This window comes from Rhinopithecus roxellana, chromosome 8 (assembly GCF_007565055.1).
Source record: "Rhinopithecus roxellana isolate Shanxi Qingling chromosome 8, ASM756505v1, whole genome shotgun sequence".
Taxonomy (NCBI): domain Eukaryota; kingdom Metazoa; phylum Chordata; class Mammalia; order Primates; family Cercopithecidae; genus Rhinopithecus; species Rhinopithecus roxellana.
Genome location: NC_044556.1, coordinates 38,991,735 through 39,015,564, shown reverse-complemented (window position 1 = coordinate 39,015,564; position 23,830 = coordinate 38,991,735). Strand labels below are relative to the sequence as shown.

Below are 23,830 nucleotides of genomic sequence, written 5' to 3'. Positions count from 1 at the left end.
ACCTACTAAGTACTTACTAAGTGGGAAAGTACCTACTAAGATTTAACCAGACGTGAGTACTTAGTAGGTACTTTCCCACTAAAGTAAGTACTTTCCTACTAAAGTAAAAGTACTTAGTAGGTACTTCGGTGGGAAAGAACCTACTACCAGTGAAATCTGCCTACAGATTTGGTCTGACAGGTGGTAAACTAGTGAACAGACATTTGTTTTCATTTTTTTCTATGTAATTCTGTTAGGTTTGGTCATACTTACATCTTATTTCTAGTATTCACATGGCGGGGGGTAGAGAGGGAATTTTAACATAGTCATCCTTGAGCATTTGTTAGGATTGGGCCAGCACCTGGGCCGCTCTGTAGTTTTCTCCTACAGACCTCAGTGGGGTGAGTCTTACAATATCTGCTGAAAATGTTTATAATGCTGTTGCTTAAATAGAGTTCTGGGTGCATATATCAAGGCTATATCTTTGTAATCTACCATTTGAGTGATATTAGTAGCTTCTCACTGACCTGGGGATCTCATCTAAGACATCTAAAGCTTCCGACTGAGCCCCATTAGTCTTAACTGAGTTTTGAAATCTCTGTGTGATATTCAGAGGTTTCTCTAGGCCTCAGAGAACCTGAGTCTGAGTTGTTTTTCTCTCAAGCTAAGCACTGTGGTCCTCCCCGCAGTTAGTATTGTATAGAAGAGGAAGGGAAGTGGGAATGTGCTGATATGGTTTACTTGGCTGGGGCCCTCCTTCACCCAGGATGTGTCTCTTTTCTTACTTGTTCTCTCAGACAAAGAATTCACTGTTCGGCTGGAAACAGAGAAGCGGCTGCACACGGTGGGAGAGCCGGTGGAGTTCAGATGCATCCTGGAGGCTCAGAATGTCCCCGACCGTTACTTTGCTGTCTCCTGGGCCTTCAACAGCTCGCTCATCGCCACCATGGGCCCTAACGCTGTGCCTGTCCTCAACAGTGAATTTGCTCACCGGGAAGCCAGGGGACAGCTTAAAGTGGCCAAAGAGAGCGACAGTGTCTTTGTGCTGAAGATCTACCACCTCCGCCAGGAAGACAGCGGGAAATACAACTGCCGGGTGACTGAGCGAGAGAAAACCGTGACCGGGGAATTCATTGACAAGGAAAGCAAGCGTCCCAAGAACATCCCCATCATAGTCCTCCCCCTTAGTAAGTAGAAAAATGTGCTGCGTTCTTCTCCTTTGGCTCAGCATGATTTAGGAGAGGTAGGGGGAAAGAGAATAGCGTGGTGAGAGTGAGGGGAGGGCAGGTGGAAGGAACCCTTGAGGTAATGCAGAGCTGGGGGAAAACCGTTGAGCCTCTCTTCCCTGTGTAGCCCACCTGCCTGCAGTTAGCAGGCTCCCCATAGTAGAGGATCAGGATCAGGGGTGTGTTGGCAGGCCAGGGCTGGGCATAGGCCTATCCGAGTGCTAGCAGCCCTGTGCATACACAAGCAGTGCCAGCTCAGCTTGGAGGGAAACCAGGAATCCCAGAAAACTGTTTGCTCCTGTGTGGAAATCAAGTCCCAGAACAAGTAGGTAGATGCCTGCCTTGAAATCTCACTTAAGGAGAATTGATCTTTTATGGGAGGATTTTAAATCATAAAGTATATTATTAAGAATTTGCCATCTGGGTTTTTCAGGTATAAAGGCTGGCATTTCCCTAAATGGCTCTTCCCTGTTGAAATTGCGTTTCTAAAAGTCAGTGGGTGGGCCCTCTCACATCTTCCTGGAGCATAGCCTTTTAAGCTTAGCTGATTTCTGAGGCTGCCTCAGTGGGCTCCCAGCTTCCATGTAGACTGGCCTTGTGTGGGTGGGTAGTGGCCATTGCTAGGGATTCCAGAAACTACTGGTGTTTGCTTGTGTTGTGTTTAAACATTCATATTATCAAGATATTCTTATTAATCTCATTCTCCCATAGTTCTGTTTTTAGTAAAAAGAATAAAAACTTATAATGCTCTGATTTTAAACAAATGGTAAAGTTTTAAGACTAACCTTTAACCTTTTCTCAGCTGCTCAAACTATTCTTTCTCTGAACCTTGTAATAATTTCCTTTACATTTTTGTTTATATGTTTTAATATTGAAAATATTTCTCTTCAAGTGTGAAGTAAAAAGTAGCCACAGGGGTCATCTTGTCCTCTTGCCACTCTTTTCTTCCTTTCTCATCAACTGGATTGTTTTCTTTTATGCTTATTATTATTTTGTTAAAAACCATACACATACATGTCTAATTATCTTGAAATTCTTTTGTTTCTTAGCCTTTCCCCCCACCGCAATGCCTAGCATGGTGCTTTGCATAGAGTAGGTGCTCGCTGAATACTGTACAGTTGAAATTATTGAATTGAATGCCCACTGTCTTTACTATTTTCCTGTCAGTCTGTGCTTGCCTTAACCACGGACTCTCTACTTTTAAATCTGCAACTAATTCCTCATTGTTTTCTAAGGATCAAGTGAAGGGCAGCCACGCTGTTTACTTCCTATATTTTTTGTACTAAGATTTCCCCCAACCCCTTCTAAGAACTTGTTTGATGATCTGTGGCCTGCTATATTGCTTTTCCAGCAGATAACTGGGTAGTTAAAGTCCCCCAGCACCACCAGATCCTGTCCCAAGGCCACTTGGGTAAGTCTACCGAAGAACAACAACAATCACATCGGTAATGGTGATAATGCCTTGGATTTTAATGGCGCTTTTCCTCCAAAGACACCAAAGTGCTTCTGCATATATCATCTCCTTCTCCGCTCCCACCTCTTAAATCCTTGTAGAGGCCAGTATGATATCCGCCTAATGAATGAAGAAATCAGAGCACCACACAGGAAGTGACAGAGCTGATTGTTCAATTAGTGGTTGAGCTTGCATTGCATTAGGAAATATTTGCTTCTAACTCCAAACCCACCGCCCTGCGCTTAGCCTGTGCTACACCATCAACCTCCTGATTTGAAATTTCATTTGTGAACGTGTACTCAGTTTTTCATTAGTTCTGTCCTAGTTTTCACTTAATCCAGAGAGTTTAAAATTGTCAGCTGCCTTGTCTCAGGCCTGGAAATCCTCGTAAATAGTGTTAGTGGGCAGTGAGGCACTAGGTCTGTAGTTGCCTTTGCCTCAGCTGCTATAATAGCATTTCTTCTTGTAGCCCCACATGCTAACTATGTGGGTTTTCCAGGCTTGCTCAAGCAACAGAGCACCACCAAACAGTAGCCCTTACAATAAATGAGCCAGGACTTGCATAAGCATCCACTGGGATGACAGTAGCGGATGGGAGTGAAGTCCTGCAAGTCATTCTTCTGCTTAAGACAAGTGAAAGGATTTTCTTCCTTGATGCTGAAGTTGCCCTTTTAATCCCTTATTTTGAATTGATAACAGTAGGGATGAGTCTTTAATCTAAAGAGGAATATTGTTGTTATTAATGATGATGAAAAATAATTACCTCATCTAATCCTCTCAATGTCGTGCCCTAAGAAGTAGGCACTATTAGTATCTCCAGTTTGCACATTGGAAATGAGAGCTTTGGTAGGTTAAGGAAGAACCACAGGATTACAGAGTTAGGAAGTTTCCAAATCCATCCTCTTAACCATTAGTGCTATACATGGTGACCGTTCAGGAGCCTGATCATCTCTGTGAATCGTCCTGGGATGATTCCTGGGGGAGGTTGCCCTCCTGGGAAAATCGCTATTCCCTGCCCTATCCACACCTTTTATTTTTCGCATAAAACAAGCAAATCCAGAATGGGTAGCAGGCATCCTCGATATAATAAGAGCTACATGCTGAGTCTCTGTGCTCGTCTTTGTTTCGGCCTGTTGGGGAAATAAAGGAGAGAAAAGCTTTGATTCAAATGCATTGTTATGTGTATGTGTGTGTTTTCTCTTGGTAATTGGGTGTGCCTCTTAAAATCTGGGATTTGATTTAATTAATTGGTTTAAAATTATTGCATGTATTTCATGTGGGTGGTACCCAAAAATTGGAGCCAAATTAGTTACTTTGTGTTCTTTAATACTTACAGGCCTTCTGAACTCCATATAGATAATTATACAAAATACTATATGCATAATTAAAACAATTAGGCTATCTGTGATGGTTATAAAAACAAAGAGTTATGTGGAATAGTAAAATTAATCATGATCATGATGACCAGTTTTTGAAAACCTACTGTGTGTTAGGTGAATCTACGTGTTATCTCATTTACTTTTTAATATTTAAAGAATTCTACAATTAAAGGTAGTTCTCTGTCTTACAGAAGAAGAGGCTGAGGCATGTCGAGTTTAAATAATTCGATTGAGTGAATTCAGATAGTTAAGTGAGCAGCAGAGGCTAGATGAGACAGGGAAGGGAGTGGAATCCTTATCCCAAACTTTTGATTTGCAGAATGTTTCAGACAGAGAGCAAAGGAGCCCCAGGGTTGACTAGACAGGTGGGAGAGTGGTGGATGACGAGCTGCTGGCTTTGTTTTATTCCTGTGTGTTAATGAAAGAATGAAAGCCCGCTCCTCACGCACTCTACAAAACTAGACCATCTGTGCTCCCTTATTACCCACACTTAAGCACACGTTATTGTCCAAATACTTCCTATCGGTTTTTTTTTTTTTCTATTTACTAAATTGTCCTGAAGGACTCAAATGGCACATTATGGATGTTCAGCTTTTATTTGACTGCTGTAGTACCGAATGGTAGGAAGAGTGAAGTGAAGTAGGATTTTGGAGTTACTCGTCTTGCTGAAAATTCAACTTGAAAAACCCAGAACTCCAGCTGAATAGATTACCCAATAAATTGTTTTATGCCCTAAACATCATGCCACTATGTTGTATTTCTTAGGTTCTTATTCATTTTCAGGTCTTAGAACCTTGTTATCCTAGTCCTCTGCACACAGCAAAGAACATCCTAGATTATCAGATCTAAAATCACAGGGAGCGATGCCCAGAACCAGCCAGGGCTTGCAGCAGCTAGTGTCAGAGTGTTTTTGACCCTCTGAGGCTCACCGTACCTGAATATGATTCCATTTGCACCCCTCCTCCTGTTTCCTCTGTGGGGAGGGCGCTGTGGAGACCATAAAGCCTCCAGTGTGTTTCTCTCTCCCTCTTCCTAGAGAGCAGCATCTCCGTGGAGGTGGCCAGCAATGCCAGCGTCATCCTTGAGGGCGAGGACCTGCACTTCTCCTGCAGCGTCCGCACGGCAGGCAGGCCGCAGGGTCGCTTCTCTGTCATCTGGCAGCTTGTGGACAGGCAGAACCGCCGCAGCAATATCATGTGGCTAGACCGGGATGGCACCGTGCAGCCAGGCTCGTCCTACTGGGAGCGCAGCAGCTTTGGGGGCATCCAGATGGAGCAGGTGCAGCCCAACTTGTTCAGCCTGGGCATCTTCAACAGCAGGAAGGAGGACGAGGGCCAGTATGAATGCCACGTGACTGAATGGGTGCGGGCGGTGGATGGCGAGTGGCAGATTGTTGGGGAGCGCCGGGCCAGCACTCCCATCTCCATCACAGCTCTTGGTGAGTGAGCAGTGGGACTGGCGGTGGGTCTGGCATGGAGACTGCTTCAGTGTCAAACACCTTATCCTGACTTTTGTCAGAGTTCTAGCAGGAAACTGTGGCCAGTCTTTCACATATAGAGTTTAAAGTACTTTCCTTTATGTCTATTTTGTTTCTTATAAGCGTTTAATTAATTAAGGTGGTGCTAGCAGGGTCTAAGGGACTCACAGTGGATGATGGGCTCCTGAGGGATAGCAATAGCTGGGAGCCAGACTCCTAGTCTGGTTGGGAGGGAGTGATGTTATCAGAACTCTATCCAGGTTAGGGAACCCACCCAACCAAAGTGGTGGCCCCAGGTGGAGGAACGTGGCCACTGCCAGCCTGGCCTTCAAGAGAGCAGAGTGACTGAGCACTGTGTGGCATGTCTTTCCTGCCCTGCTGCCCAGGGGCCAGCCTTCCTGAAAGTGAGCAGAGAAGGGTACAAAATCAACTGTTGGCATTTATTGAGCATTTACTATGTTCCTGGCTGGTCCTTAACACTTAAACTTAGTTGTCCCATTGAATCCCCACCTAACCAAGTGACAGACACTTTCATTTTATGGAGGAAACTGAGACCGAGACACGTTAAATACTTTGCCTAAGGCTACAAGTTTCTACTACTCAGTGGGGTCCATACCTAACAAAGCTATTCCCCCCTTAGCATGGAATGAAAAGATACCTTGAGATTTGCTAAAACCAAAGAAGATTAGATTTGCTTCTCATAGGGTAAAGAGGCTTCCATCAACATTTACCTGCGTGGATAGAATCAGTATATTAAATTTTAAATGACCAGTCTGTGACTTTGCTGGGAAAGAAACTTGTTATGTGACGTCGGTTGTCCTCAGCAACTTTATGTCCCACTCCCTGGGACTGTGTCACCACTTTCCTTGCAGGTAGGGATGGTGGTGCTTTTGGATAATCCCAGTAAAGATGGCAGCCCCAAGTGGTTTTTGTCCTTAACAGAGTCCTCCATTTTCTTACCCTCTGAGATTAGAATTACATTTATTTTCTAAAGCTTAATCCTAAAGATTGACCTGCTTTTTGCAGTAATTATACAGCTCAGATTTCTGTCTTAGAAGCTTCTTCCAGTGATTGTGTTTCCTGATCAGCTCAGTTCCTGTGTCCATACTCAGCACTGTGTGGACCCAGTGAGGTGGAACTTGGGGGGCAACTTTTGGATGTCCAGTACTGGTAGATTTTTTTTTTTTTTTTTTTACCATCCTGGAAGGTTAGGAATGTCTGATGAGTGATTAGAGTTAGTGAGGATTGTTTCTCTAGAAGTAATTTATGGTATCAGGTTATCCCCTGAGTTTTTTCTTACTCACCATATGTCTGGGGGTTCTTACAGCCAGGGGCACTGAGAGGCTCTGCCCTGGGATCCAGAGGCCAGCACTGTTCACCTGATCTCCACCACTGAGATACCTCTGGCTAGAGCCATAATCAGGTGGCCCAAAGGACTGAACAAGGAAGAATGGGAGGGCACTCTGGACTAATTAAGGTTGTCTTTTCAGTCTAAAGTTAACAATGACACACATGAATTTTCCTATCAGTATAATTAGATGCGGGTCCCAAATGTACAATGGGCCATTATGACTGTTCAGTTAGAGCAGCTTGGGTGCTCTGTGGCCATGGCATGTGCCCGTGTCAGGACTAGACAGAGTCATTTACTTGGAGAAGCACTCTCCCCTTCAAGTGTGAGGGCAGGAGCACCTGCTGTGGGTCCTGTCCCTGAGGTTCTGTCCTGCACCACTCTCATGCAACACCTACTACACACAGGTGCACAGTGACCGTCACAGGTGCTTCATGTTTAAGGATGGGCCTCTGTGTTGTAAAGTTTTTTAAAGGGTATATAGAGATAGCTTATGAATTCCAAATTGAAGGTCCAGAGTTTTCAGCAAATTGTACCTATTTGCCAACTTAACCTCACCGTAGAAAGCCAGAAGATTCATCCTGTGACCAGTCTTTCACATACAGAGTTTAAAGTACTTTTTTTAAATTTCTATTTTATTTTTTAACAATATGCTTGACAAAATATATCTCATGTGCCAGGTACTATTTGAAATATTTTACAAACACTGATTTATTTAATCTTCACAGGGACTCATTTTACAGATTGGAAAACAGAGGCAGAGAGAAGTTAAGTAACTTGTTTAATGGAAGTTATCAAAGTCTTGGCTGCTGGCTCCAGAGTCTAGGCCTTTAACCCCTGTGTTATGCTTTCCGTGGGTAGAGCAGCCTGAAAAGGCCCCTGGAATCAGTTACATGTGGTTGGAGACTAACTCTGTCATTGACTTACTACATGCTTGTTATTGGGCAGTTTATCTAACTTCTCTCTGCATCAGTTTCTACATCTGCAGGAAGAGATGATGAGCCTGCCTGTTCCACAGGGTTGTTTTGGGGATTCAGTGAAGCATGATGAGAGCAAAGCAGCTGGCACCATGCTTGCACCTAGATAGTGCTCAATACATACTGGCTACTGTTAGCTTTATGATTGTGAACAATGTATGAATATTAAGCAGTATTTCCAGGCTGAAGGAACTCTGAGGTACTCATATTGAGGAGTCAGTGTTAGGGCTTAGCAGTGCTGCCCATTCAATAAGGAATATTGAGAGACTCACAGCGGCTGAGACTGCAGAACCCTGCATTTAGGATAATCGTCTCACCCCACTGGAGGTCCCCACCTGCTTTTGTTCTTGGATTTCATGAGGGACGCGGGAGAGGGACTGGAGGCCGGTTCCATCTGCTTCCCTTCTCAGCACCAGTGCGCTCGGGGACCAGGAAAAGAGGTGTTGGGGCTGTGTGGTTGTGTTTACCTCCTATGCAATGGAGGAAATTGGCTTTGGGGTTTTCTTTTCCTGTCTTCTCATGGAATCTCAAGACTTCTGGGAGCGACCCTGCCTACATGCAGTCAGTCCCTGAGAGGACTGTGGTGTCTAATTCCAGGGGAGGAACAAATGCACAAGGATCTCATTGGGAAGGGTTAGGCTAGTGCTGCTCAGGGGGATTGTGGTGGGCCTCTCTGTGGAGTCTTCGAAACTCTTGGACTGGGCCTCAGCAGGATACTAAAAGCAACACTAGCCTGAGAGTTCAAAAGGGGCCCCGAGAGCCTATGCTCCACTTTGCTTGCTTTGCCAGCTGCCCCATTGCTGATGTCATGCTGCCCTGAGAAAGCCACGGGCCTCCCCTGGTTGAATCTCTCTGCTCTCTCTCCAGAAATGGGCTTTGCAGTCACAGCCATCTCCCGGACACCGGGAGTGACGTACAGCGACTCCTTTGACTTGCAGTGTATCATCAAACCCCACTACCCTGCCCGGGTTCCCGTGTCGGTGACGTGGAGGTTCCAGCCGGTGGGCACGGTGGAGTTCCATGACTTGGTGACCTTCACCCGGGACGGAGGGGTCCAGTGGGGGGATAGGTCCTCCAGCTTCCGAACCCGAACTGCCATCGAGAAGGCCGAGTCCAGCAACAACGTCCGCCTAAGCATCAGCCGAGCCAGTGACACGGAAGCGGGCAAGTACCAGTGTGTGGCGGAGCTGTGGCGGAAGAACTACAACAACACCTGGACACGGCTGGCGGAGAGGACCTCCAACCTGCTGGAGATCAGGGTGCTGCAGCCAGGTGAGTGCTGCGGACCTGGGGGCTGTGTGCCCATGCTGCCTGAGCAGATGTGAGGGGAAAGGAAAGGTGTGCATGGAGCCCTTAGCATCACTTCCCCCTTTCCCAGCTCTTCATTGAGAGACACTGCAAATCAATAGGAAGTTTTAAGAATCATGCAGTGGACGCTTGTATTCCCTTTCCTTGATAGCCAGTTGTCTGACAGCATTTGTTTTCTTCCTCTGTGTGTGTGTGTATGTTGTTGTTTTTGAGCCATTGGAGGGAAAGGTGTGGACATTGGGATACTTCCCCCGAGTACTTCAACATGTAACTTCTAAGAACCTACCCACCCACTGCACCATTATCACACGCTTGGGGTTTTACGTTAGTGTACTGCTATCACCTACATTTCCCCAGTTGTCCCAGTCATGCCTTTTAGAGTTACTTTCCCTTTCAAATTAGGATCCAATCAGGGATCACACATCACATTTGTTATCCTGTCTCTTTAGACTCCTTTAATCTAGAACAGTTCCCTAACCTGTGTGTGTGTGTGAAGACATGCACATTTGTGAAATGCACAGGCCAGCTGCTTTAAAGAAAGCACTTTTCTTTTTTTTTTTGAGATGGAGTCTCGCTCTGTCGCCCGGGCTGGAGTGCAGTGGCCGGTTCTCAGCTCACTGCAAGCTCCGCCTCCCGGGTTTACGCCATTCTCCTGCCTCAGCCTCCTGAGTAGCTGGGACTACAGGCACCCGCCACCTCGCCCGGCTAGTTTTTTTTTTGTATTTTTTAGTAGAGACAGGGTTTCACCGTGTTAGCCAGGATGGTCTCGATCTCCTGACCTCGTGATCCGCCCGTCTCGGCCTCCCAAAGTGCTGGGATTACAGGCTTGAGCCACCGCGCCCGGCGAAAGCCCTTTTCTTAACCTCATCTCCTGTAATCCTCGTACAACGATGTGGAAGTGGTATCATTGTCTCCTGTTCACAGGCAAGGAAATTCTGAGTAAAGAGGGAGGGTCATGGGCACCTATTGAGCATCTGCTTTACACTAGGCGCTGAAGGTCAATTACTTTATTAGAATTGCACAACCACCCCAGGAAAGATTTAAGTGACTAGCCTAAGGTCATGTACCCAGTGAATGGCAGAGCCAGGATTTGAACCCCGGTTGAGGTTCTCCCACAATGTTGCCTGCACCCAGGCCCCATCCAGTTGTATGGGCCCTGAATTTGAGCTCCTTTCTCTGTGGAGGCTGAGTCTGTCTGAAAGCAGATCATAAGGATGCATCAATTTGGGTAGCATTAGTCAGTGGGGATTTCTGCAAACACTCTCACCTTCATCAGGCTCTTCTGCTGACATGTGGGAGGAGTTAAGTACATGTAGCTCTTACGGTTTTCCTCTGTCTGTCCTTGTCTCCTGCCAGGTTAGAAGCTGGTGGAGGGTGGAGCCCGGGCGGTAGGCTCCTGTGTTCCTTCCCTTGCCCAGCCCATGCCTCGGCTAGAACAGGCACCTGTGCAGGCAAGGGTGAGGGTTTGACTTTGCAAAGATGGCTGGAACGCCTTGCTAAAAGGATTTTTCTGCCCACTGACAGCCACGGTTAGTGCCAGACCGGGTCTGCTAGACTACTTTAGGTAGCTAAGTGTTGTTTTCAGCAATGTGAGGTTAAATAATGGTAACCTTTGGGTTTCTCCTTCACCTCTTCTAACCCCATAACAGAGTTCTGTTCTGTACCAGATTTGGAACAAGTGAGTGGTATAAATGATGAGACTGTTCCCTTGGCCAGTGAGAGCCTAAACTTGGGGACGCTCGGGGAAGAGGCTGTTTTGCTTAAGTGGATTTTCAGGTTAATGGAAGGTTAAGCAGAGACGCCATTTTATGTGAACCCATGTTGTGGAAAATGTCGAGGTACCCACTTGCCTGCATTATTGAGTGGTGCATTAGGATTGTAATTGCACCTTTTTTTTCGTCCCCTCTGGCTCCTAAGGTCAGTTTTCTGAGCAGTAGTGCCCGTCACATGGTTCTGCAGCTGTAGAAGGTAGAGGAGATGCTGACCCCAAGACCTTGTCTGACATTGCCTTTTTGAATACATCCCTAGTATTTGCCTGTTTCTGGTACTACTTGGAATCTAAGACTGGAGTGCCTAAGGGAAGAATCCAGAATTAGTTCATTGAAGGTTCTAATTATTTAATTTATGGTGTTACTAAAGGCACACAGGAAAAAATATGTATGCAGTACCTCTTGGATGCCAGGTTTGTGCCTAGTGCTTTACTCATGTTTTCTTTTTAAATTTATCCCACAACCTAATAACACAGGTGTTTGTATCTCTATTTTGCTAATGAGGAAAGCAAGACTTAAAGTGGTTGGGAATCTTGATGGAGGCAAGCCAGCTGGTTAGGTGGCAAAACTGAGATTTGAGCTGAGATTGGAGCCCAGGTCTCTCTGACTTCTGTAGAGCAAACGTTTTCCTTTATACCATAATTGCCTCCCGGGTAGATAAAGTAGCTGGAGGGTTGGGAGACCCCAGATCTGCTCTGAGGACGTCTTTTGGGTGTCTTGAGTTGGTTTCTGTTGTGTTTTCACTGTAAAATGAGAATGAACAGTGGTTGGCAGAGGGGACTTAGGAGTATCACCGTACTTCGGCTATTATGAGGCCTCTACTTAAAGGTGCACAGTAATATACTTTTATGGCCCTTTGGAGGTGAGGAAGAGCAAAGGTGGGTGCTTGAGGCCGTGCAGGACTCCCAGAGGGCGGCTGAGGCACCAGGAGAGTGCATCCCCTTAAGTGTTACTGTCTCTCCTCTATTAAATATTTATGTGTTTAGCACTTAATATTTTCTAGAGAGCTTCATATGAGTTTTTACTCTTTTTCCTATATACTTTGGTGCTGGTGCATTCATTTTGGGGAAATAGAAGTGGAAAAATACATGAGAGCTGACTGTGTGCTGGGGACTATTGGACACTTGGTGTATATTATCTCACTTAATCTTCACTGCAACCCTGGGAGGAACATATTGCTTTCCCATTTTACAAATGAAGTAACAGAGGCTCTGAGAAGTTCTCACTTGCTCAAATTAAACACCTAGTGAGTAGGGGGGAAGTTGGTATTTGAATCCAGGTGTGCCTTGTTAAAAAGTAATTGCGGTAGGGAGACTTTGACCTTTTTAAAGGCTGTGTAATCAGAGATTCCTCTTTCTGCATTCAGTTAATGGTGTCCTTCACAGAAGAATTTTCTCCTTGTAGATAGATGATGTGGAGGAGTTATGGCACTCGTGTTACTGGTAGTAACAACAGTAGCAGCTAATATTCACTGAGCATTTCTTGTAAACCACTGGGAATGCTTTACACATAATAACTTAGTTCCTCCTTCCTTAATCCATGCAGTGCCGTGAGGGGGACCATTTTACCCAACTTCACGGATGAGGACACTGACACAGAAGTTACATAAATTGCCCAGTGTGCCAGGATTAAGGAAAGTGGCAGAGCCAGGATTCAAGTCCAGACAGGCAGTCTGGCTCCAGAGTCCAAGTTCCTAATTTTATTATTATATGTTCTAGACAAGTGTTTTTCTTCTCAAGAATCCTCTTTGGTACTGTATACTTGTATTTAATGTTTCCTCTCTCTGGTTAACCACTCCTGATTTCCTAATCCCCTTTAGCAAATCCTTAAATTTGTTTTTTTGGAAGTTGGGGTCATAAGACACTCGTGGAGGTTCCTCAAGACAGTTTGCTGATGGTGTAAAAGTTTTATCTTGTGCCTCTTTTAACTCCTGATTCTTCCAGCTTCTGCCACAAGGTGGCTCTAAGACTTGGGGATACCAGAGCTCAGAACCAGTGCTGTCCTCTCTTCCTTTGCTCTCCCTGCATACCTTGCCCCTCAAAACATAGATTCTTAGCCTTGCTCTGGTGTCTTCCATAGAAATGTCCCCTGCCACCCCTGTTTTAAAGAATATTGTGTTGAATATTCTTATTCCATCGGAATCAAATAGGAATCCAGGGACTGTTGACTCTTGCTGGTCCATTTACCATCAGCCTTCCACTGCTGTGAGATCACTTATCGTAGCAATCTACTTTGTGGTCTGTGCCCTGGACTCGTTCCTGCTGGAGCCACCTGCTAATCCTGCCCCCATATCAGTATTCATCAGAATCTCTGGTTGGATGGCACAGTTGACTTGTTGTGGATGTGTTATTTGACCATTCCCTGTGCGTGCTTCCTGTTGCAAATGTACATCCCCAACAGTCTTCAAGGAATGCCATCACTCTCATGTTGCCGTTGATCTAGCTTAGTCTGATCCCCATTGATCACGTAGTGTGACCCCTCCAGGGGCGCTTAGGCAAGACTTTCAGCCAATTCACATATTTGATTGTTAGCTCTTAATCAGTTCTTTTCTCTTTTAATTGTGAAGCATAATTGCCTTGCTTCCTTCTGATTTTCTTTTGCTCAAAACACCCACCAATTACACATCCCTAAATACAGAAGCAGTAAGGGAAATGTCAGCACTCATTTTCCAAATGTTTACGACAATATCTTGGTTTGGCTATTAAATATTGTACATTAAAATTGACAAAGCCATAAACAAGCTTCCAGGAGGACAGCCTCCGGTGGTGGAAAGCCGACTTGTCAGAGGGTGTATTCTGCTGGGATTTTAATGATGGGCAGTCAGGATGAATATTTAATACTCTCTGGATGTTGCCAAATCGGTTTTCTTCTATTTCTTATTGCTGACCTGGCAGATTGGGATAGCAGAGGGCTTTTCTTTGACTTCCCTGAGTCCAGAGCATGTGAACACTGGCTCTCCTTGTCGCATTCTAGTGGGTGACTGGCTGTCCCATCCCTCAGAGGACTGGCCTCTACCTTCTTTCAGGGGAGTCTGGGGTTCTCCTTCCATCCCAGGTGGCTTCTGCCTGTTGTCTGTGCCAAGATAGAATGGGGGTGAGTGCAAGAGCCCTAAGAGGAGTGCCCAGCCCCTCCCTGATGCCTCAGGCCTGTTGTCATGGTAACACTGGGGCACTTGTTTTTGGCATCAACGAGCCAGGGTCACTGCCCTGCCTGCAGACAGGTAAGGCAGGGTAGGGCACGTCTGGGTTACCTTCATTAGCTATTTCCACCTGCAGACTCTTGCTGCTTTCCCCTTGCCCGTCCCTCCCTGTCTCTCTGTATGCATGTTTGAGCACCTACTAAGTGCCAGGTTGCCATGCTGGTGAGGCTGCAGAGATGGCTGTGTCACGTTCCTGTCTTGTGGGCTCTGTGGGAGGCAGCAGGCCTGGGGACAGAGGAGGGCAGAAAAGCATTACAGGTGTGGAGGCAGAGCCAGCACAGGGCAGGGGCAGGGGGCCGGAGGTGTGAGGAGGGAATGGGGTAGGGGTGAGGGTGGTAGGTTGGGAAGGAGGAGTGGAGCATTTCGGGCTCCGAGAAGAGTGTGAATAAAGACAGTCACAGAGGGTGGGAGCACATGCTTATCTTGAGATGACTAAAGCATGGGGTCTGGGAGGGGTTCACCCCTAGGCAAGCTGGCAGGGATCAAGAAGTCCATTTTGTACACGGGAGCATGGGGTAAGGGTGGGCATATGTAATAGCTAAAAGCAAGGACAGACCAGACGGCCTGGGTTTGAATTCCAGCTCTACCACTGAGCCAGCTGTGTGACTTTGGGCAAGTGTCTTTATAAAATTGGGAATAATATTTATTTCATAGGATTGGTGAGGACCAAATAGTATTTATAAAGTGCTTAGAATCGTGCTGAGCACATAGGACCAGATGAAAGTTTGCTAAATAAATAAAAATATCCTAAACTCAGAAATAGGACTTTAGCTCATACCCAGATCATATACTCCATTTTTGTAATAATTTATATTCCCTTTACCCAGAAATGAAATATACAATATAACGTTCCTAATCATATCATCTTTAAAATTTGCTATACTCTCCTAGTTGTGGGATAAAGAAAGTTTTTTTAAAAAGTAGTTCATAGTAAAATAATGTGTTTCAATGTGTAAATGCTCAGGACAGCTATGCTAGGGGGCACAGTCACAGTCAACGCTGCCTCTGAATGCACACTGCCAGTCACTGTATCGGACTTGGCAGCCCGAGCAGGACTGCCATCCTGACAGGGTTTCTGAAGTCCTGCGTAAGTCTTGCTACAATTCTGAACAAAACAAAGGAAAATCTTCTCTTGACTGACCTGGCACATATTAAAACTATGCAAAATAAAAGTATTGTGATGATAGTAAAATGAAAGTGGGTTCTAGACTCAGAGGCATAAGTTTTGCCCATATGAATGTCATTCGAAAGTCACACAGGACACGAGGCAGAGTTTTGTTGCATGGAGTTGTCCCAGATAGGATTTTATATCTTCAATGGCTTTATTCCATTGAATGTATACCCCTCCCCAAATCAATATGGCAACCAGAGACCTGCTTGTGATTCGTTGCTTTATTGAGAACTGCTGTCACAGGCTGTGGGGTGGGCAGTCATGGGCAGTAGCATGCTCCGCTTGCCATTTAGGAAAATCCCCTGACTGTCGTTAGGCTGAGAGGGAGGGAGTATCATATGCAGGCCAATTACAAGAGCCTGAGAAAGAGATCACTGAGGACCCAAATAGGGAATGGTCATATGGAGAGGGCAGAGAGCCAAGGGCTGTTAAGGACAGAGGGACTCGGGGTAGTAACCGTTTGACTGGCAGGCAGCTGTGCCACTGGCTTCCCAGGCAGCTCACCCTGCATTCTCTCCTTGTCTCTTGTCTGACTTGCTTCCCTCCACTTGAAACATCTCTCCTGCCACAGCCACTGGCTGCCTCTATCTCTGGCATTACTGTGTTTTCTTTAATAAACAGCAGCGTCTTCCTCCCTCACTGCCCATCTCTTCTCACCTGCCACTCTCTGGCTGCTGCTCACACCACAGCACAGAAACCGCTCTCTTCAGACTTACCGGCAACCACCTCAGCAGTACGGCTGTGGCTTCTCAAACTTGAGTGTGCATCAGAATGGACTGGAGGGCTCATGAGACTGCAGGTTGCTGAGCCTCACCTGCAGTTTTTCTGACTTAGCAGGGGCTGGCAGATTCCCACGTGATGCTGATCTGCAGATCCATGGCGTGCACCCTGAGGGCCACAGGTGGTCAGGATCAAGTACCAGCTCCAGGCCTCTTGCAGTGTGGCCGAAGCTTACCTTTCTAACCTCATCCACTGCACCTGAGCACGTGCTCCTCCCCGAATAGACTGCACAGGGTAGTTGTCCTCTTTCCTCACTTGTGCTCTCTCTGGCGTGCCCTTTCACTCTCCTTCTCTGCTTGTTTCACAGGGCCTAGCTCAGAGACCACATACCTTTCGAAATGTTCTCTTCTATCAAAATCAGAATTGCTTCTCCTTTGAAAAAATTAACCACATTTATTCAACCATTCATTGATTAGTTTAACAATGATTGGGTCAGAGTCCCTGCCCTGAATATGCTTAGAATTTTGTAAGAGAAGACTGTTGAAAAATTACCTTCGTTGTAAGGCAGCAGTAACAGAGCTATAGTGGAGCGTAAGGGAATCCTTTATTGAAGAAATAAATGAGTTTTGACTGAGAAGAGCACACACAGAGTGGAATCCAAAGGGAGGGTAGGCTGGCTGAGAAAGCTGCTACTGGTCTCCGCTGCGGAGTTCTTCCCTGTTCCTGATGTCTCACCTGGAAACCACCCTATCCTGGCTTGTAACAAACACAGCCGCCTCTCCTACGATACAAAACACAGATCTTTCAAGTTTTAATCAGAAGCCTGGGAAGGAAACTCCCCAGTTGCAGAAAGAAAGGGCCATTCCCTCAAGCAGGGCCCGGCCCCTGGGGGCTGCTGTGAACGCGGCTGCTGGCATGAGCTGGAGCGGCTCTCATTCTTCCTGTCTCTTGCTGGATTCTTTCTTCCTCCTGCCAGTTCACTGCTGGGGGTTAACCAAGCCTTAGTCTTTTCTTTCATTTATTAGTCTGCATTTATGGCCTCTCAAAGCCCATTCACTCACACGGCCAAGTCCAGGGTTTCTCAGGTTTGAAGCTACGTGTGAATCACCTGGGGATCTTGTTAAAGTGCAGATTCTGATTTACTGGGTCTGGGGTGGGGCCTGAGAGTCTGCATTTCTAACAAGCTCCCAGTGCTGGTGATCCAAGAACAGCACTTTGAACAGGAAGATTGCCACTTATGCTTGACAACTCCCAATCTAAGTGTTGAACTTTGAACTTGGGACAAGGCACAGAAAACAAAAAGGAATGAGAATAGCTAAAATTCACTGGGTGTTTGTTGTATACCAGGTTCTGTGCTAAACTCTTTTTATAGACAATTGCTTTTAGTCTGCACAAAACTCCTAATGGAGATAGAGACATATTGTTCTTATTTTGAAGATGAAAACACCTGTGGTCTCTGAGCAGGCAGGGCTCTCCTAGCCCTGTGGAGGAAGGTGGTGCACTCAAGCTTCACACCGCCCAGGGCAGGGCCCTGGCAGGACATGGGAGGGCTCCTTAATTGTATGTGGAGATTCCAGTCTCCCCTGTGCCTCAGGAAAGGTCCTACCTGCCCTGGAGATGTGGGAGGAAATCCAGAGCATAGAATAGGAGCTGACCCCTTGCCCACCTGCCAGACATGCACCAAATTTTAAAAATGCCTCTCTTTCAAGCTTCTCAACACTTCACAATATTTTGACATGGGAAGAAAAAAAATGGAAATGCTTTGAAACATTTCTCTTTCTTGGATTCTTGTTCTCAGACCATGTGACTGAATAGAAGTTTAGTCATAGGATTCCAGTTTAACATATGCAGTTACTATAGCAATTGAGGTTTCCTTAGTAACAGTTGCAAAAATAATCTGGCCCCAATTAATAATACATTTTAAAGCTCTTTCTACTCCATTGCTGAACAACCCAGTTTTTTTGGCGAAGAACCAGATAATTCAGGTGGTGTCATTTGCACTGATATAGATATCATTTGCATGCGGTGAATTGGGTTGGAAAGGAATGAAAAGGGAGCCGGTTGTTTCAAGTATTATATGAATCCAATCTGAAAAGTCGACTGGCAGGAGAATGGAAATCTCCTTTCCAGAGCTTGGGAGCTTAATGGTAAACCCTGTCCTGGATTCCTAATGTGCCCTAGAGGACTTCCTGTGTTTGAAGAAGGGAGAAGGCAGAAGATTGGACTTGCTAACAAAAAAGATGAATCGGGGAGGGTGGGGCTGTGGCACACAGGATTTCTCTCTAAATGGTGCCTGGTGTGTTCTTGATGGTGTGAGAAGGTCTGTGGGTTTGTGAATTCAACAGGTCTTCCTGGAGAGAATGTCTGATTCACCGCTGGGAGATGCTCCTCAGTGCTGCTCAGTCATGGCATTGGGAATTGGACTCTGCCACACCTTGGCTTGCTGAATCCTTCCATCCATTCAGAACATTTGTCAGTGTGTTATAGGGAGACCAAGTGGCAGTCTGTGGCTTTCACAAGTTTTGGTTCCGTGATGCGTGGGACTCAACCCTTGATGCTGCTAAACCAAGCTTAAGCGAGCTGGCAGGCCAGGGTCATGACCAGTGGGCTGGGTCCTGGATCTAGATGCAGTTCCTTGGGTTGAGCTGGATTAAAGAAACAGAGTCTGACCAGCAAAGTGTGGAGCCTGGCCAGGCATCCCTCCCCTGCCCCTGCCCTACATAAGTTCAGCTGGAGGAGGCCCAGGTTGCTGTACCTGGGTGGAATCTGCACCCTGCCCCTGCTTTCTTTCTCAGCTGGGAAGTGGTTTGGTCCCTGTGGCCAAAAAACTAAGTGTGAAGAGAGTGGTGGAGGTGGAACAATGCTTGTACTATTAGTTCCCTAAGAGGAACTTAGAATTTTTTTTTTTTTTTTCATTTTTAGTAGCGGGAGAGGGTGGGTGGGTGGGGGAATGCAGAGTCAAGGTTAATGATAATGGGGTGGGTAAGATCTCAAATCACCTTCCTAAGATGGATTTCATTACACTTTGGCTTCTTGCCACTAGCTGCTGGGGAGGCGCTCCACAGGCTGCCCTCTTCTCTGTTTTTGGAGTGGGACAGTGAGGAGGAGGGAGGACTACAGTTGGCTTTGCCTTGTCCCATGGTTTGCTGTCTTCTTGGCCTTCTCTCTCACTCCCCCAGAGGAAGCCCCTCCCCCCCAGCATCCTCTATTTACCTGTTGCCGTGTTTCTCCAATGCGCTCTCATTCGCTCACCCACTCATTCACCTATTTCAGCAAGCACTGATTGAACGCTTTCCTGGACCAGGCGCTGTGCTAGGTTCTGGGGCTGCATCAGTGAGAATGTCCACTAGGCAGTCCACCCCATGAGGGCTGGGACTCCGGCTTACTCTTCAGGGCATCCCCAGCACTTAGCATCCTGTGGGAAACTGAGTGGGCCTCTGTAAATACTGGCTGATTGAGTGGAAAGAGCCTGATCCCTGCCCTGGGGGAGCTCACCATCTAGGATATGGGAGAGAGATATGAGGACACACAGCCCAGAGATATATAGAGGGTGCTGAGGAAGGGTATCGAGCCCAGGGGGATGGGAGTGAGGGATAAGTGGAGAGAAGGGTCAGGGTGGGAGGTGGCAGAAGGAGACAGGCAGAGAGGACGGCAAGGCAAAGGCCAACGCTCAGGGGAAACTGCACCAGTTGCGTGCGCCTGTGGAGGGTGCTTGAGGGTGAGTCATGAGAGATGAGTCAGGACACTTGGGTGAAGGCCAGATCCTGAAGGGACTTTGTGCTGTGAAAAGGAATTGTTTCTCTCTAGCCCTTAGGTAGTTCGGAGCCATTAAACTTTTCAAGCAGAGACCTGATATAGCTAGATTTGTATTTCGGTGGGATCACCCCAGGAGGCCCTGTGATGGTGGGCTGTGCAGGCAGCGGAGAGGGGAGAGATGGTGAAGGCCTAAACCAGGGGTATGGCAAGGAGGAGACAGGGAAGGATGTTTAGGGGTGGCCTAGGCTTCGTGCTGCCTTCCTCACACTGAAGCCAGTCGGTGTTAAATCCCCCAGGAACTGTGCTGGAGGAAACCCGGCTCAGAGCCGGAGGTGGATGGGCCATGTTTCTGGGAGTGTGTGGTGATTCCTCTGTTCCCCTTTCCTTTGCAGTGACAAAGCTGCAGGTGAGCAAATCAAAGAGGACCCTCACCCTGGTGGAAAACAGGCCCATTCAGTTGAACTGCTCAGTCAAGTCTCAGACCAGCCAGAACTCCCACTTTGCGGTGCTCTGGTACGTCCACAAGCCTTCGGATGCGGACGGCAAGCTCATCCTGAAGACCACCCACAACTCCGCCTTCGAATACGGCACTTACGCCGAGGAGGAGGGCCTGAGAGCCAGGCTCCAGTTTGAGAGGCATGTGTCGGGGGGCCTGTTCAGCCTCACGGTCCAGAGAGCCGAGGTCAGCGACAGCGGCAGCTACTACTGCCACGTGGAGGAGTGGCTGCTGAGCCCCAACTACGCCTGGTACAAGCTGGCAGAGGAGGTTTCTGGGCGCACAGAAGTCACTGTGAAACAGCCAGGTAAGGCTGCATGGCATGGCTGTCCTGGGCCAGTGGGTTTAGTGCAGAGACTGCCTGGGGGTGGGTGGGGCTCTATAGGGCTGGTATAGAGAGACTGTCTGCAAGGTGCATGCTGGGTGTGGGTGCAGGTACACAGACCATTGCCCTAGCACACTGCAACCCCATCCATTTTACCTGCAGTGGGTTCTGATGTTGACGGCAGACTCATGGAAACATCCTTGACTCTGCTTCTGTGAACACCATCTTCACCAAGGAGCAGGGCGGCTGTGGTTAGCAAAATGTGGCAAGGCAGGATTAATGGCAGCTCCTGAATCTCCTTCTGGGTTTGCAGTTTGCACCCTGAATCTTGGGCTGGCACCAGCTCCACACCCAGAGTTTCTACCTAGAAGGCATTTTCTGGTTTTATGCATCTGTATCCCCCTTCTTCCTTAGCTCCCAGCCCAGCCCAGACAAGCCCTTCCTATCTCCAACTGAATCATTCCTCCTCTGGCCCTTCTTTGACCCCATGGTGTAGCCCTTATTCCTCTGCCTCACAGGTGGCACTAAACCTCTGCCAGAATGCTTCCAGAGAGGGAGAGTTACTCACTCCGCAAGCCTCAGTTCCACTTTTGGGCAGCTCTGATTGTTAAAAAGTTCACCGTCCTGTAATTTCCCATTTTAGATCTGCCTCTGGAACAACCGAAGAGAGGTCTGGACCATTTCCTTTCAAATACATGAAGTGTATGCCCCTCTCAGTCTCCCCTTCTCTGTTAAAGATCTTCAGTTCTTTCAACTTCTTCTCACATAGTGGAGTCTTAAGGGCCTCTCTATCCCTCATTCTCACATCCCTACAATTTGTTGTTGTCGCTGCCTGTCCTTCCTGATGGGCCATGGGAGGTGCTGTGTTACCACTCAGAGTCTCATCTCCATGCCTTTGCTTGTGCTGCCCTCGTTGTCTGGAATGTGTTTCTCCTGCTGCTTCTCCCTTGTCTTCACCCCATCCCTAAGACTTCATCCAGCACCACCTCCAAGAAGCCTACCCTGATTTCTCCTATACCAATAGGGGTCCCTTCTAAAATACACAGTCTAATAATGGTTTGCATTTCTTCTATACTACACTGTAAGCATGTCGAGGACAAGGCTTTATCTTATATCGTCAGCCACTGGCATGGTACTTTCAGTAAACATTGGTTGAATAAGGAATAAGTGGTTGCTTTCCTTGAACACCCTAAGGCCTTTGTACTTATTGTTCTCTTAGCCTGGAACATGTTGGCCATAGGTATTCATTTGTCTTGCTCTTCCGTGAAGAGGGATTCCTAGCTCATTTTAACTTAAATGTAGCCCCCTCATCACTCTAGATTTACTTTCCCCAGCCCTTTCACAACACATATCACCACCTGACATTCTGTTCGTTTACTTATTCATATATAAGCAATTATGAAGTATTTACTTATAATTGATTTATCAGTTACTATGTCTTACTATTTTTATACTGGAATGTGTATATGTACACATTTGTTTTCTGTCTCTTCTACTAGAATTGAAGCCTCCTGAGTAAGCCTAGGGACTTGGTTTTCTTCTCTATTACTTGTCTCCTAAGGAGGTCTGTTCAGGAAGCCAGTGGAACCCGACACCAAACTCCAGATGTGGCCTGTCCCCTGCTGAATGCAGTGGGCCTGTTCCCCTCCTTTGCCTGAGGATATGATATTCCCAGAGATTCTCACTGACCTCACAGTGGCATTTTCTGCTAACCTCTGCTGGTGCGTTAAACAGGAAGCTCTGGTCTGAAGTGATTCCCGTTGGCATTTTCGGTGACCTATGTCCTGACTTCAGGCCAGTCCCTGGGGCTTTTGAAAATGGAAGGTTGTCATTAGGCCCACCAGTGTTCTTTTGGTTCCTATTTTTCATCTGTTTTCAGTTCTAATTATTTTCACTACTGAAAGAACATGAGCACCCCCACCACTCTGCATTTCCGCTCTAGTCATCATCATTTTTTCCTTTCCTCATTTGTACTGGAACCAAGAGATTCTTGGAGGATCCTAAATTTATTGAGGGGATTTCCCTCTCTGAGACTACAGTCAAGCTAAGTGGGATAGTGCGGAAGGACTAGAAGGATCCCCCTCAACACATTTAGTGAAGTCTCTGTTACAGTGAACTTTAACACTGTAAACATGGAACTCAGAGGACACCAAGTAAAACAGCTTTCCCCGTTTCAGTTGACAGTTTTGATTTGTGTCGTTTTCTCTCTTTTTTCTCTGCTTCTAGTTTTTTTCTTTTCTCTGCTGAGAAAGCCTACACTTACAGAGCTTTTGGAAAATACATACATACACACACACACACACACACACACACACACACACATCCCAAACAAAACAAAACTCAACAAAAAAAACCTTTCAACCCTAAGACAACCAGAGTCAATATCTTCTTTTATATGTGTATTTTTTGGATGGTGAGGGAGAAAGGGAGACTGGTTATTTAAAATATATTTTGTTATTTTATATTTTCTGACTTTTTAATTACAGAAGTAATCATGAATGTTGTAAAACATCCAGGCAGTATTGAAGTGTGTAGAAAGTAAGGAGTGAAAGTGCCCAGCCTCCCCTCCTCTAATGTCACTCAGAAGTCTCATTCCTGAGGTGCTACTGTGCATTGTGCCATGTGTCACAGCTTCTAGATACCTCTGGTCCTGATAGACTCATTTGGGCCCCTGTGAAATTACGAGCATGCCATCGGGGCATGCTGTCATTCAAGACACTTTTCTACTGGAGGAGACGCTGCTTGGCTGAGTTTTCAAAGCACCCAGTTCCATCAGTAGCAGTCTTTTCTTTTTCTTTTTTTTTGAGACAGAGTCTCACTCTATTGCCCAGGTTGGAGCGCAGTGGCACGATCTTAGCTCACTGCAACCTTCACCTCCAGAGTAGCTGGGATTACAGGCACATACCACCACACCCAGCTAATTTTTGTATTTTTAGTAGAGATGGGATTTCACCGTGTTGGCCAGGCTGGTCTCAAACTCCTGGCCTCAAGTGATCTGCCCACCTCAGCCTCCCAAAATGCTGGGATTACAGGTGTGAGCCACCTTGCCCGGCAGTCTTTTCTTTACTGATGTCATACTAGTTCCATTCCCAACCTAAGAGGGAACCTGTGTGGGTTTTTGTAAGGAAACTGAGGACTACAGTTCTTAGGGCTAACACATGAACAGATTAAACTGGGTTTCCCCTGAAGTTCTTTTGTGGTTGGCAGCCCATCATTTTCTAGCCATCATATGGTCAGTTTTAAAAGT

General features: G+C 46.6%; 1 protein-coding gene across 4 annotated transcripts in view; it reads left to right on the top strand.

Moving 5' to 3' along the window:
- IGSF3 (immunoglobulin superfamily member 3) overlaps window positions 1-23,830 on the top strand; it is a 93,688-nt gene that overhangs the window by 58,744 nt on the left and 11,114 nt on the right. For 3 of the 4 annotated variants that reach the window (XM_010367903.2, XM_030935295.1, XM_030935294.1), the window contains exons 5-9: window positions 777-1,166; window positions 2,557-2,616; window positions 5,074-5,475; window positions 8,707-9,111; window positions 20,155-20,565. In XM_010367903.2, coding sequence (XP_010366205.1) covers window positions 777-1,166; window positions 2,557-2,616; window positions 5,074-5,475; window positions 8,707-9,111; window positions 20,155-20,565 — 1,668 coding nt within the window. The remainder of the gene's footprint in view (window positions 1-776; window positions 1,167-2,556; window positions 2,617-5,073; window positions 5,476-8,706; window positions 9,112-20,154; window positions 20,566-23,830) is intronic. The other variant, XM_010367902.2, reaches the window with a different exon arrangement.